Source organism: Corvus brachyrhynchos, unplaced genomic scaffold, assembly GCF_000691975.1.
Source record: "Corvus brachyrhynchos isolate BGI_N302 unplaced genomic scaffold, ASM69197v1 scaffold14, whole genome shotgun sequence".
NCBI classification, from domain to species: domain Eukaryota; kingdom Metazoa; phylum Chordata; class Aves; order Passeriformes; family Corvidae; genus Corvus; species Corvus brachyrhynchos.
In genome coordinates, this window is record NW_008239110.1 from 17897198 (window position 1) to 17909642 (window position 12445).

Sequence of the window (12445 nt, forward strand, 5' to 3'; positions counted from 1 at the left end):
AGAGCGGTGCGCATTCCAAGGGTTAAGCCTGCCCTGGAGAGGGCTGTGTGAAAGGTCACTCCGGCAGCCACGCAATCACTGCCGGGCACTGAGCGCATGCGAGCGGGAGTCGGGAAGTCAGAAGGCGCTCACTTCTGGCAGCAGCGCTTACTGGGGTTACTTACGCCGTAACAGGACACCTTTTCTAGGGCGCAGATATAAATTTAAAGATACGGTGCTTTTCCTGCCCAAACTCTAGAATGTTTCCCATTACGTCTACTATGTGAATTGCAGAGGGTTTCCCTTTGATACTTCTACTTTGTATTTAAAACATTCCCTTTGTTAAAAAACAAAAAAAGAGATGGATTTTGCCTCCTACAAGTCTTTTTTTTTTTTTTTTTATTTCCTAATTTTTTTGGTCAGATTAAATCAAACAATGTTTGTAATTCCAAACAAACCTGCAGATCAAACAACAGAATTAGGCACGGATAGAAATCTTAGCTAGGACACACAAAGTAATCCAGTCCACTTGCCTAAGAAGTACAGTCTGCCCTGCCCACATCCGCACACGTGCCAGCGTGTCCCACCTGTTCCAGCTGTTCCCTCGCCTCACCCAACACCTGCCGGCACAGTCCCAACTCTCCCTCGCACTGCTACGAGCAACCATTCAATGGGAAGACAGACATGCTCCTGAAAAATTCCCTGTTTTGAGCATTTTTGATGCTCAAACAGTTATCAACAATTCTGTGCTAGGGAAATTTTCCACACCCTAAAAATGTCACCAGAAAGATTTAAGTAGGCTCCTCCAGCTGTGAGTTAGGCCAGGGTGTGGTAACACCCTGCTACAGTGTGCCGAGCTGAAGGACTGTTTCTTGAAGGAACATGTTTTTGAGACTTGTTTACTTTTCCAAAGGAAATAAGAATCCTCAAAGGTTCTGTTAATCTCCTGTTTACAAAAGTGAGTGCTCAGAAGTGGGGTGGGAACAGCGTTGTGGAAATGGCTTCTAATATTCCACCAAAAATTTCAAATAATTAAAGGCTGGTTTTTACTGGGGCACAATCCACTGAATTCACAGCACTAAAGTCAGAGGAATTTATTTTCTATGGTTCCCAGTGTTAAGGCCAAGCTTATGCTGACCAAAGCTATCATATAAAAACACATACACAAGAGTCCAGTGGAATATTTCTTTTTGCTGCAGAATCAAGTCAATAAATCAATGTGCAGTGACTATGCTGTTAGATAAGGCAACTTGAGAAATAGAATGCCATTATAATATGAATATTAGTATTAATTACCATTGTTAGTAATAATTACCATTATTTGTGATTAATTAGCATTACAGAAACAAGCAGATGAAGTCTTAAAGGATCTGCAGTGAAATCATGGTGAAGCTTGATGTGTGTGTGGAGGGTCCTTTTCGTACCACCTCCCAAAGAGTGTTACACTCAAAACTGGCTTTGATGTAGGAGCCCGACTTCTCAGACGTCCATCAGTTAGCACCTGGTTATGAAAAAGGAAAATAAGCAGGAGCATCATCACAGCAGCACTACTGCATGGCAAACACAAAATCCTATCTTCATTAACGCTGATCTAGTTGAGAGAGCTCCAGTCTCAATTGGAGCTAGCAGGACACCTGAGAAGAACTACATTTCTGTGCTGAGGGAGATCTTGTTCTAGAGGTTTTGGGGGAAGAGGGAAGAAGAGAATTGCCAGGGTGGACTTACTGTATGAATACAAGCAGGAAAATCAGACAGAAATAAAGCTGCCTTGAACTCAAGGCAGAGGACAGAGGACACTGATAACAACTAAGTTGCTCCTGTGTCTTGTAGTGGCTTTCTGACCACTGATGTCTGACAAATCACAAGGGTGTCCCATTACCTCGAACTCCCCGGGGGCCAGCTGCACCCCGCTGTACAGCACTTCTGGGAAGACGTAGCTGGTGCCAAACGTGCCGCTGAGGGAGAACATCTCAAACTTGGTCTGAGCCATCTCCACGGGCTGCCCACACATGCTCAGGTTTGTGCTTGGGCACTTGAGCAGTGTGCAGATCTGCGGGGAGGAGGAGACAGGAAGGTATTTAGCAAGACAGAAACACTGGTAGGAAAGCCTTGTGTTATCAAAGCTAATGTGTGTCAGAGTAGGTGAGAGTCACAGGATCTTTTTCGTAATCCTTAGGTGACTTCTTTTCAGTTGTAGCTTATTTTTTCACCCTTTGATCTGATTGGGAGTATCCCAGACCTGCATTGCCTTAGTCTTATTTTATGAATAGATTGTCTCTGATGTAAGTGTAGCCAGAGCACTTTATTTAATCTCTGAAGCCCAATCCTGTCCCTTCCACTAATTCTTCCAATTGCCAGTTATCTTATTTGAAGGTTTCTTTCCCACATGTCTTAGTAAGATGTGTTTGTGAATGGAAATTTTAGGCAAATGAAACAAAATCCTCCACAAGTACAAGTGTACACCCAGGCCCTCTTACTGATATTTGTACATGTTGCTAATGACACTTCATTAGATGGCCTGGTGTCTATGGGAAGTCTGAATTAGATGTTCTGTGTCCAAATCCTAGTTAATATAGGCCAAGGAGATGAAGTTAGCATCTTTTGTTACAGTTTTGTGTTAGTAGTTGCAGTCCACAGAGGAAAATAGGAATCAAAATGCTGTTTCCCTTTTGTCCTGAGAGCTAATTATCCAGCTGATAAATGTTTATGGTCTTCATGAGGAAATATGAAATAGGGCTAGCACTCCTTTGTTTCAGGAATGATTTGAAGGATGTTGGCTGGTTTTGCTGATAGGTGACAGAGTTTTTTAGTTGTCTGGTGTTGGGGGAAAGAAGCATATTTGCAAAAAATCAAAAGTATTATTCATCAGCAAATACAGTTTTGTGTTGAAATGCAAATAAGCAGAGAAATAAGGAATATATTCTGAGGAAATGAAAAAATACTGAGGGAAAAAGGAAGAGTAGAAATTCCTGTATTCTCTAGAACTTTCAATACTGGCAGAGACTATCTGGCAACTTCCATAACCACTGAAATAAATTTTACAACTAAGCTCACCAAGAACTGAATTTATTCAAGCTACCTTCCTAAAAGCATTAGATGAGCTGTTTGCTGGATAACACCTTGTCTCACATCCCGGAGTCTGTACCATCTGGTACACAAAGGCCATGCTGACAGACAGAAGTAACTAAAAAAAAGTATAATCTGCTGGCACAATAACTTAATTATGTAGGCAAAGGATGTTTTCAAATATGGCTTTAAGCAAATACAACCAGGATGTAACTCACTGTCTTCCCACATATTTGATTAAAAGAGAGGAAGAGAGGATATTTCCACTAAAAGACATAAGCCATTTAAGTAAGCTTCATTGCTATGATTTGGATAATGACAAAAAATTAACATCTCTGTGACTCTAACTTATCAGAGCATCTCATAAAGATAGCTATGATCAACTGATTTTTAACAGTAACTCTTTGATGAAGATGCAGTGAGACCACATCTGGAATACTGTGCCCAGACTCCTCAGTACAAGAAAGACAAGGAGCTACTGGAGAGTGTCCAGCCGAGGCCACAAAGACGATGAAGAGTCTGCAGCATCTCTCTTATGAGGAGAGACTGCGGTAGCTGGGCCTGTTAAGTCTAGAGAAGACTGAGAAGGGATCTCATCAATATATACAAATATCTCAAAGGTGTGTGCCAAGATGATGGTGCCAGACTCTTTTCAGTGGTGCCCAGCAACAGGGTGAGGAGCAATGGCCATACAAACATAAGAAGTTTCACCTCAACATGAGAAAGAACTTTTTTACATTTAGGGTGGCAGAGCACTGGAACAGGCTGCCCAGCGAGGTCTTGGATCCTCCCTCTCCGGAGACACTCAAAACCCACACAAATGCGTTTCTATGTAATCTGCTCTAGGTGATCTTGCCCTGGCAGGGGGATTGGACTATGTGATCTTCAGATGTCACTTTCAACCCTAACTATTCTCTGATTCTGTGAACAGAGGAGATTCAGAACATTTACTGCAGATATTCACAGAAGAGAACTTAAATTTAGCCAATATTTCACACCCCCAAAAATAGTGAGTGCACTCTGGACATTTAAAAGACATTTAGAGACCTCTCCACTGGCTTTGTTGGATTTGAAGGTAAATAGGCTTGGAAGTTTTAGCAGCTTCTTTCCATTACTAACAAACAGGGCACTAGGACTCCAGTGTAGAAGAGGGTCATTGTCTTCTCTTTTTCCATCACAGAGCTGAAGGTTTCTCCCTGTAAATAAGCTTCCTAAAGTAAGTAACCCTCTCCAAGGAATTACCTGCAGATAGTACTGTCCTTCAACAACATGAAGGCCATCAAAAGCACCCAGCACATAAACTTCATCATCTCTTTTCTCTGCCATCTTGTAGCTCAAGTGACAGCAGAGGTCTTTTTGGCAGAGAGTGAGATTCCCCCCAGGCTTAGTGAGCTCAGTGAAAGTAAAGGGGTCTTCAAAGATGATTCCAGTGAATTCATGGTCATTCTGTGAGAATCTTTCAACACTCAAAGCATATGAGTTCCAGCTGACAGCAGGCGGGGAGGCAGGAGAAAGACGAGGGTGTGCATCCAGTTCGGCAATGAGGAGGTGACCGTCTTCAGTTTTCATGTTGTAGGAGTACGCTCTGGCTCCAGCTGGTGCATAAATGCCGCTCCCTGAGGAGAGCGCAATAGTCAGTCCAGGAAGGATTTAAAAAATCATGTTGTCCTTCTAAGTGGCTCTACTGATGGCTTATCCACTATTCTACACAGATTACAGTAATTTTAGTCTCATCAAAGGCGACCATTAGAAACTTGGTACACAGAGCTCATGCTTTGGCAAAGAATAGCATTTATTCCCTTAGATGAGGTCTGCTCAGTATAGCCAAAGGCAGAGAATGTTTGGTTATTTTTATGTTATGTTATGATTATATTTGTGGCCTCCTCAGTTTTCTTTTCTCCTGTATGCAATAGAGTTGATAATTCCTTTTTTCTTGGCTGATTGATGTGAAAGGACCATCTACTGATTGAGATGATCCAAAACACAACACAGGCAAGTATCACAAGCCTGTCCTGGTGAACAGAAGGAGAGAGCAATTATCCAAGCCCCTTTACACTGGCTGAGAACTCCTCCCCACATGGGTGATTCACATCTGAGCAGTACCAAGCAACAGAGGGAATCAAAGGTCTGTCATATCCATCACTGCAGAAGCCTGGCAGGCATTTCAAATGAGAAGTCCCAAGACAGTGCTGTGGTTGCACATCTCAGTGAAGGTACTGCTCTAACTGAAATATACTATTCCGTAAGCTGAGTCTAAAAAAATCAATGCTACATTCTAAAATGAAGATGTGGACTTCTTAGCAGCGTTACTACAACAGGCCTGAATATGTGTTTTTAATGGTTTTCCGCAACAGTGTTAAATATAGCTATACAAATAAGTCTTTCATCTGGCCAGAATGAATGCAACCATGTATATGGTTTACGAGTATATTTACAGTTTGGCATTCACTCATAGACTTAGAAGTGGAGAGAAAAAGAGCCTTAAAAGCCTCAAATATTTCTGTTCTGGTATAAGGGCAGTAACCTACTACTTGTTTAGAGCCATTAAAAGAAAGGATAATCCTAAGAAGCTAGGGCAAAGAAAACACTACGGGTTTTGCTATGTCTTGTATGAAACCAGTAGGAAACCAGTCGAGATCCATCAGGTTTAAAATTTGGTGACTAGACTCTTCACCTTCCAGATAAATACATTATATTCCTCTGCAAAATCACTTTGTAGAACAGGAAATAAGAGATTCATGGTTATAAAGATTTTTCGACAGAATGAAAATTAAATTACCTGTCATTGCCATGCTGGTGTTGTGAGTATTGGCAGCTAAGACATTGACACGCATGCCCATAGCCCAGGCAGAGTGAAACTCAACTGCAGTCAGAAAAGGCAGGACATTCATCCAAGCTGTTGGGAAGAGCACAGTGTCCACCTGCAGCTTGCTCACCAGGACCACGGCAGGCTCATAGAAGAGGATGTCAAAGCAAGTGAAAATGCCAAACTTCCCAAAAGGAGTCTCAAAGGTGACAGCTTCTGGTTCTTTTGGGTAATTAAACTGACTTTCTCCCATAAAAAGATTATACTGCAGGGGAAGGAAAATAGAGAAACCAGTTAGAGGCACTTACTAACCATATGTCTTGGAGTCATTCCCTAAAGCTGTTCAGAATGACTAGAGAAAATTTTTGACCTATGTTGGAAGCCCTCACAGGTAGGAAATCAGGCTAAAATTGTATGATCATAGTACCCAAAATACGGAACACATATTGCATATTGCCCTGGCATCTAGCTAGGAAAGCAGCCAGCTGCCTTCAGGTCTGTTGGTGTCATCTGCATAAGAATAATCTCTCCACTCCCCCCACCTAGTTTATACTTCTGGTGACCCAAATGCAACTAGAAGAGAAATAGTAATGTAAGAGAAGCATGGGGGATCTGGTGCCAAGAGACAAAGTTGGTGACCTTGGTGTGGAGATGCCCAGAAGCACTGGAAGTGCAGAGCACCAGCATGAAGCACAAGGCAGTACTGGGGACACTGCAGAGTAGAAAACAAAGGCTGTGCTGATGGGGGAAAGGCAGATGATCTCAGCCAGCAGAAAAACTGAAGTTTGTGACATTCTCCATTCTCAGCTTTCCAACATTTTCCTTCTTCCTACACATACATGTTTACTAAGAGTCCTTTATCCATGTCCAGATGGTTTGGAAGTAAACATGGACGCCAAGCCAGAAAAGAAGTTCAAGTTTACTTAACTTGTAATTCAGCACCTGGGCCATGGCAGGCTGGGCGACAGACTTGCATTATCAGTGTTTCACTCACCCGGTTTGCTCACAAATTGGTATCTTGGCATCATCTCTGAACAACCAGATGAATACTGGGCCCAAAGTGCATTAAATAAACTGTCTTCACTCTAGCCACATTGGCATGTTATCTGGCACATGATTCATAAACAGCTTTGATGGAATTTGCAGGTAGATACTTAATACTGAAAGAAGAACTGTCATTGGGTGCAAATGTTTTAATGTCTTTATCTCTTTTTACACCTATCCATTGTTTTGTTCAAGTAATTCCCATTGTGCAAAAACTGTGCCAAAACAGCATAAAGAAAAAAAGGTCCTGCCTCTCTGAAATCAGACTACTCATCTATGATGAAATACAGATGAACATTTTGAAACCCTGGAACATGAAGTGGTAGCCTGGTGAAAAGCTGGCACTGAAAACTGAAGCTGCTCAAGCAGCAGAATTTCCAGTAGTAGTGAGTTAATGAACTGAGGAACTCAATCAAAACCATATGCCCCTAAATTGCACCAGAGCAATCATTTTTCATTCCAGTCTGTTCTGAGAAACATGACAGCAAACACAAATTTGGCATCAATGTTTCATAGCAAGAGAGATATTCTTTTAAATTATAAAGAGAAGCAAAACTCTGGCAGGGGACAATGACTGGCATCTAATTCTCTTCTCAAACTGACACATTTTGGAAGTAGTGGGAAATTAGTTCCTGTCTCTCCAAGGCCACTTTACCTTGTGGTAACGAGCCACCAGTTTCCCCTGTGGGTCAAAGACAACATCTGTATTGTAGTGGTAGCGACCGTCACTGGGGCATTTGGGATCACTGGAGTTACAGGGCTTCTTGTCCCCAATATTTGCAACCACATAGATGGAGTTATTTCTGGCCATGCAGCTGAGTCGTTCCTGCACTGGTGCTGGACCAAATCTAATGTATTTTAGGGAAGGAGAAAAAAAAAATTAACAGAACTTGTGCTGTCAGTGGTGTCCATCTCCGAGGTGCTTGAGGTCACACCAGCAGCACCTCCAACCCCACAGCCACGGCAGGGTAGGCAGATAGACAGAATTGCTGCAGTGCTTCCTCAGATTGGTTCCTGCACCCTGGGGTAGGTCCTGGAGACCTTCCATTGGCCTCTGCAGGGACATGCCTGACAGTCCCCTCCAGCACCTGGAACATGCTCTGCAGTAAACAGATAAACCTCAGGCTGGGCAAGGGCAGGAGAGACATCTCTGGGCAGAGGAAGACACTAGCTTGGTGTCACACAAGCGAATATTTTAGGATCAGGCATACTGACACCTGAGGACTGCAGCTCTGGGCCCTTAGCACGCTAAGCAGAGTTGAGCTGTGGAATAGTGCAGATGCTATGGTCAAGGCAATTCAGCAATTCATCTCCTCCCATGGACAGGAGCACACAGACCTGTAACCATGGCATGAAGAGCAGTGGGCTATTAATTTCAAGATATGTCAGGGTCCATGTGCCAGAAACTGGCAGCACCTCTGAAGCACCCATACCAGGCCATAAAGAGAGCAGCCATCCCCCTCTGTAGTGTGGCAATGCCTACGGCTTTGCAAGGTGTGCGTGGGTCGCACAAGGAGCACCACCATGCAAGATACACATACAGCACCAAGGAATAAGGCATGCCAGACACTGATGGCAAGTGTTATAGTCCCAAAAGCCGCTAGTGAAACCCCTGATTTGGAACAGAGGAGGCATGCAGATCACCTCTGCAAAACCCATGTGATGCGCTAGAATAAAGACCTGCTTAGACACGCTGCCACCCCACACTCCACCTTCACTGAAAGACGGTATATTTTAGCTACTTATAGCTCAGAAAAAGGTTGCACATCCTACGCTACTCCCCATTGTGACTCTTCTTCTTGGAAGCACTGAGTTATTATATCCTCACAGATATAATAACATGCTCTAAGCTCCTCCTCATCAAGCAGGTGTAGAAAGCTGTGGTGAAAAGGGCAGACCACGGCTGTAATTCCATGGCTGAACAGTTATTACTTGCTGTAGAAGTCTAGAGTCCAGTGCTCAGCTGTAGGTTGGCTTGTCACTGCTGGCATATGCTGCTTGAATGACAGATCATGTTTTACAGCACAGAGACTCTAGCAGTTCAGACTTTATCTTGCCTTAATTGTGGAAAACCAAGATTAAAAGTTTCTGTGTTGTTATCATTTAGAAGTTTGGACTTTAACTACTGACCTCATCACCTCTTATTATCTGCTCAGCAACTAGTTCTTGGCTGCCCACAAAAATGGTCTGTATGCTTTTGTTTCAACACATCATTTGTAAAGGACAAATAAACCAGAAAACCAAAGAAATACTAGTGTTAATAATTTACGGTCAGTTCTATTCAAAATAGTGTGGAAAAACCAAAAGCAGAATGAGAAGCAGGATATTCTGGCATTGAAAAAAGACATTTACTCAACTTTTAGTAACCCAAATTCTGTATGTTGTTTGAATTTCTCCTTAAAGTGTCTAATTAAAAAAAAAAAAATTTAATGTTTCCCTTATCAATTAGTCATGGACATGCTATATATTTAACCATGTAACTACCTTCATACTCAATTTTAATTAAAACTTACGTCACAGGCATTAGCAGTTCTCAGTCATTTAGTGTGAGCTGCTCAAGACTCCAGGAGATAATAGTTTGAAATCACATAAAGCACTGCAGAAGGAATCACCTTGAGGGGTCAGTGCAGGGAATCCAATTCACCACCGGATCAGGGATATCCTCCAGGTAAGGGTAGATGGATTCTCTTGTGAATCGCCAGCCGTAGATGCCATCTTCAGGAGTCACAATGATGTGGGCACCCTGTCACAACAGGCTCCGTTAAAAGGACACCCATCAACAGACAACCAGGAGGGTCAGCAGGAGCAGAAAAACACTGATGGACAACCCTCACGGCACCCCCATACCTTCTGGGCAGCTTCCTTGATGGCCCTTTCCAAGACATCCATGTTTTTGTTCATCAGGGCCAAAGCATCATCGGGGGAAATGGGCTCCTCGGTGGGATCAGGCAGGATGACGGCATGCTCGTAGACGGCTGCGATGAAGGTGTCAGAGGCAAGGGCCTGAAGGGCTGTGAGTGCAAGCACCACAGCAGGCAGGAGAGCCTGGCAAGGGAGCATGGCTGGAACCTCCCAGCTCCTGCAGTGCTCTGGACAAACAGTGCAAAAGGAATATGCACAGAAAAGAGAAAGGGGACAAAGTTTAATTTGAGAGAGGGAGGAATGAACTGCAGGTCTGTTAAAGCACTGCATTGGAACCAAGTGTGACGTATAGGAAAGTATTGCAGTACACAGTAAATCATTTAATAGGTCTGATTAATCACTATGAGCAAGTTCACTTTGGCTGCTTTGAGACAGTTTCTCCACTGCTTATCCTGCAGAGGACTAGCATGACAGAGCTCAAGGATGTCTTAAAAAATGTCTTTATTTTAGTATCTTCATATTCCTCAATTCCTGTGCTATGTGTCAGTATGTGCAGCTTGCTTCTGAGTTTCTTTAGACCAAAGAAATTGCATTAGCATCCCACTGTACCTAGATGTCATACACTCAACACCCCAGCAACAGAACTGTCCCTTGAGTTAATCCCAGTGTCTCTCCCAGTCATTTCTGTTTAGCTGTGCATCACTTTCCAACAGCCTTCCACCAGAAAATATTAATCTGGACAGAATTTTTCCTCTGAAATAAGGCATGGAAGTACCTCATTGCCTGGCTCTTGCTAGCCTGAAGCAAAAGAGCAGGCTATTTCACCTGGTGCAGTAGCATGCCTGCTCCTCTGCACACCCTTCCTGTCCCCAGGAACATGCTCTGCTCACTTTTAATCTTCAATTCATTTCAAATCCATTTCTGGCTGAGACATTTTCCATTTTTTGACTTCCTTGTATTTGCAGTATTCTCATTTGGAAAAGGCTATCTGAGCAGCAGGAAGCAGAACAGGCTGGCTGCTTTCAGCTACAGCAGACTGTCACTGGAGAGCTGATTCAGAAAAGACAGACCTGCGGATGAATGCAGATACCACAGTGGTCTCTCACAGAGTACTGCTGACTGAGAGTTTCAACCATTCGAACATTGATTTCTATCAATGGTGATGTTCACCCCAAAGTACTTCTCCACACACATTACTAGATACAGCATGCTCAGTCAGTACAATGAATACAAGCCTTTTAAAGGCTGCACTAGAGCTTTCAGTGACACTTGAACTAATGGAGCTTGGAAACCTTCCTCCCTCCCTCTCTGCCTCACTTTTTTACCAAATCAAACATAGGTTGAATCACATCAACACACAGTCAGTGGTTGATATCGGCGTGCAGGAAAAGTAGCAAATGCTGCCTGGTTTAGCACTAGTGAGGACACCAGCCAGAAAGGTGACTGCCCTGCCAGGGCTGAGCAGAAATAGTTACAGACGCAGTTCTAGGGGAATGCTCCACAAAATCCGAGTCCCACTGCTGGGACAAGGTGCAGGGGAGTTGTCCCTGTTTGCCTCTGCACCAGCAAGCACCGCTGCCTCCTTCCTGCAGAGCTGGGAGCTCGCCTAGTGTAGTGGTTTGGTCCAAAATACTCATTACTGTTTATCTGCTGTGAGATAAGAATCAGGAGAATGCGGGCAACGATCTCGCTCCCTCTCGCAGGTTCTATCAGATCCCAGAGGAAGCTGTAAGCACCCCTTAGCAAGGACATCCCTTCCGGGACTATGCTTGCTAACCTATGACACCCAGGAACAAGGAACTGACACCAGTCCACCAAACAAATCCACTGAACAAACTGAAGAAAACTGCCCTGGGCCGGGTTATACGCGCCTGTGGACAATGTAAGGGGAAACTTATCTAGAGCTCCGCCTACTTTCCACCCCTCTCTCCTCCCACTCCACTCTTCCCACGCCTGTACTGCACCTGCCCCCATCCCTGCTACTGCCTGAAGGTGGGGGTTACCTGAGCACTTACTCTGTGAAACAGGATGCGATTTGGTGCTAAATGAGCTCAGCTGCAGAGGGAGTCTGGCGTCAGAGTGCGGTCCTGCTTCTTGTCTTGTGCTTAGGGGGAGCGTGAGGAAGAGCGGCAGCAGCGCTTACTGGGGTTACTTACGCCGTAACAGGACACCTTTTCTAGGGCGCAGATATAAATTTAAAGATACGGTGCTTTTCCTGCCCAAACTCTAGAATGTTTCCCATTACGTCTACTATGTGAATTGCAGAGGGTTTCCCTTTGATACTTCTACTTTGTATTTAAAACATTCCCTTTGTTAAAAAACAAAAAAAGAGATGGATTTTGCCTCCTACAAGTCTTTTTTTTTTTTTTTTTATTTCCTAATTTTTTTGGTCAGATTAAATCAAACAATGTTTGTAATTCCAAACAAACCTGCAGATCAAACAACAGAATTAGGCACGGATAGAAATCTTAGCTAGGACACACAAAGTAATCCAGTCCACTTGCCTAAGAAGTACAGTCTGCCCTGCCCACATCCGCACACGTGCCAGCGTGTCCCACCTGTTCCAGCTGTTCCCTCGCCTCACCCAACACCTGCCGGCACAGTCCCAACTCTCCCTCGCACTGCTACGAGCAACCATTCAATGGGAAGACAGACATGCTCCTGAAAAATTCCCTGTTTTGAGCATTT

The 12445-nt window shown here is 43.8% G+C and overlaps 2 protein-coding genes across 4 annotated transcripts in view; both read right to left on the reverse strand.

Moving 5' to 3' along the window:
* Positions 1 to 10118, reverse strand: part of LOC103619321 (pantetheinase) — a 23650-nt gene extending 13532 nt beyond the window's left edge. The window contains exon 1 of the mRNA XM_017739535.1: positions 9941 to 10118. Within this exon, the coding sequence (XP_017595024.1) occupies positions 9941 to 10087 (147 nt within the window). The 5' untranslated portion in view covers positions 10088 to 10118. The remainder of the gene's footprint in view (positions 1 to 9940) is intronic.
* LOC103619323 (pantetheinase) lies at positions 1059 to 11887 on the reverse strand. Of its 3 annotated transcripts, none has more exons than XM_017739540.1 (8): positions 11773 to 11887; positions 9743 to 9984; positions 9508 to 9638; positions 7551 to 7743; positions 5825 to 6116; positions 4288 to 4661; positions 1859 to 2029; positions 1059 to 1480 (listed from the first exon to the last, which is right to left on the reverse strand). In XM_017739540.1, exons 2-8 carry the CDS (start codon positions 9953 to 9955, stop codon positions 1361 to 1363), a joined length of 1494 nt encoding a protein of 497 aa, XP_017595029.1. In that variant the 5' UTR covers positions 9956 to 9984; positions 11773 to 11887; the 3' UTR covers positions 1059 to 1360. The 3 variants fall into 3 exon arrangements, with proteins under 3 accessions (XP_017595029.1, XP_008636061.1, XP_017595030.1); XM_008637839.2 differs by having other exon boundaries at positions 11761 to 11887; XM_017739541.1 differs by lacking the exons at positions 7551 to 7743; positions 9743 to 9984; positions 11773 to 11887 and having other exon boundaries at positions 9508 to 9596.
* Between the last annotated feature and the right edge of the window lie 558 nt (positions 11888 to 12445).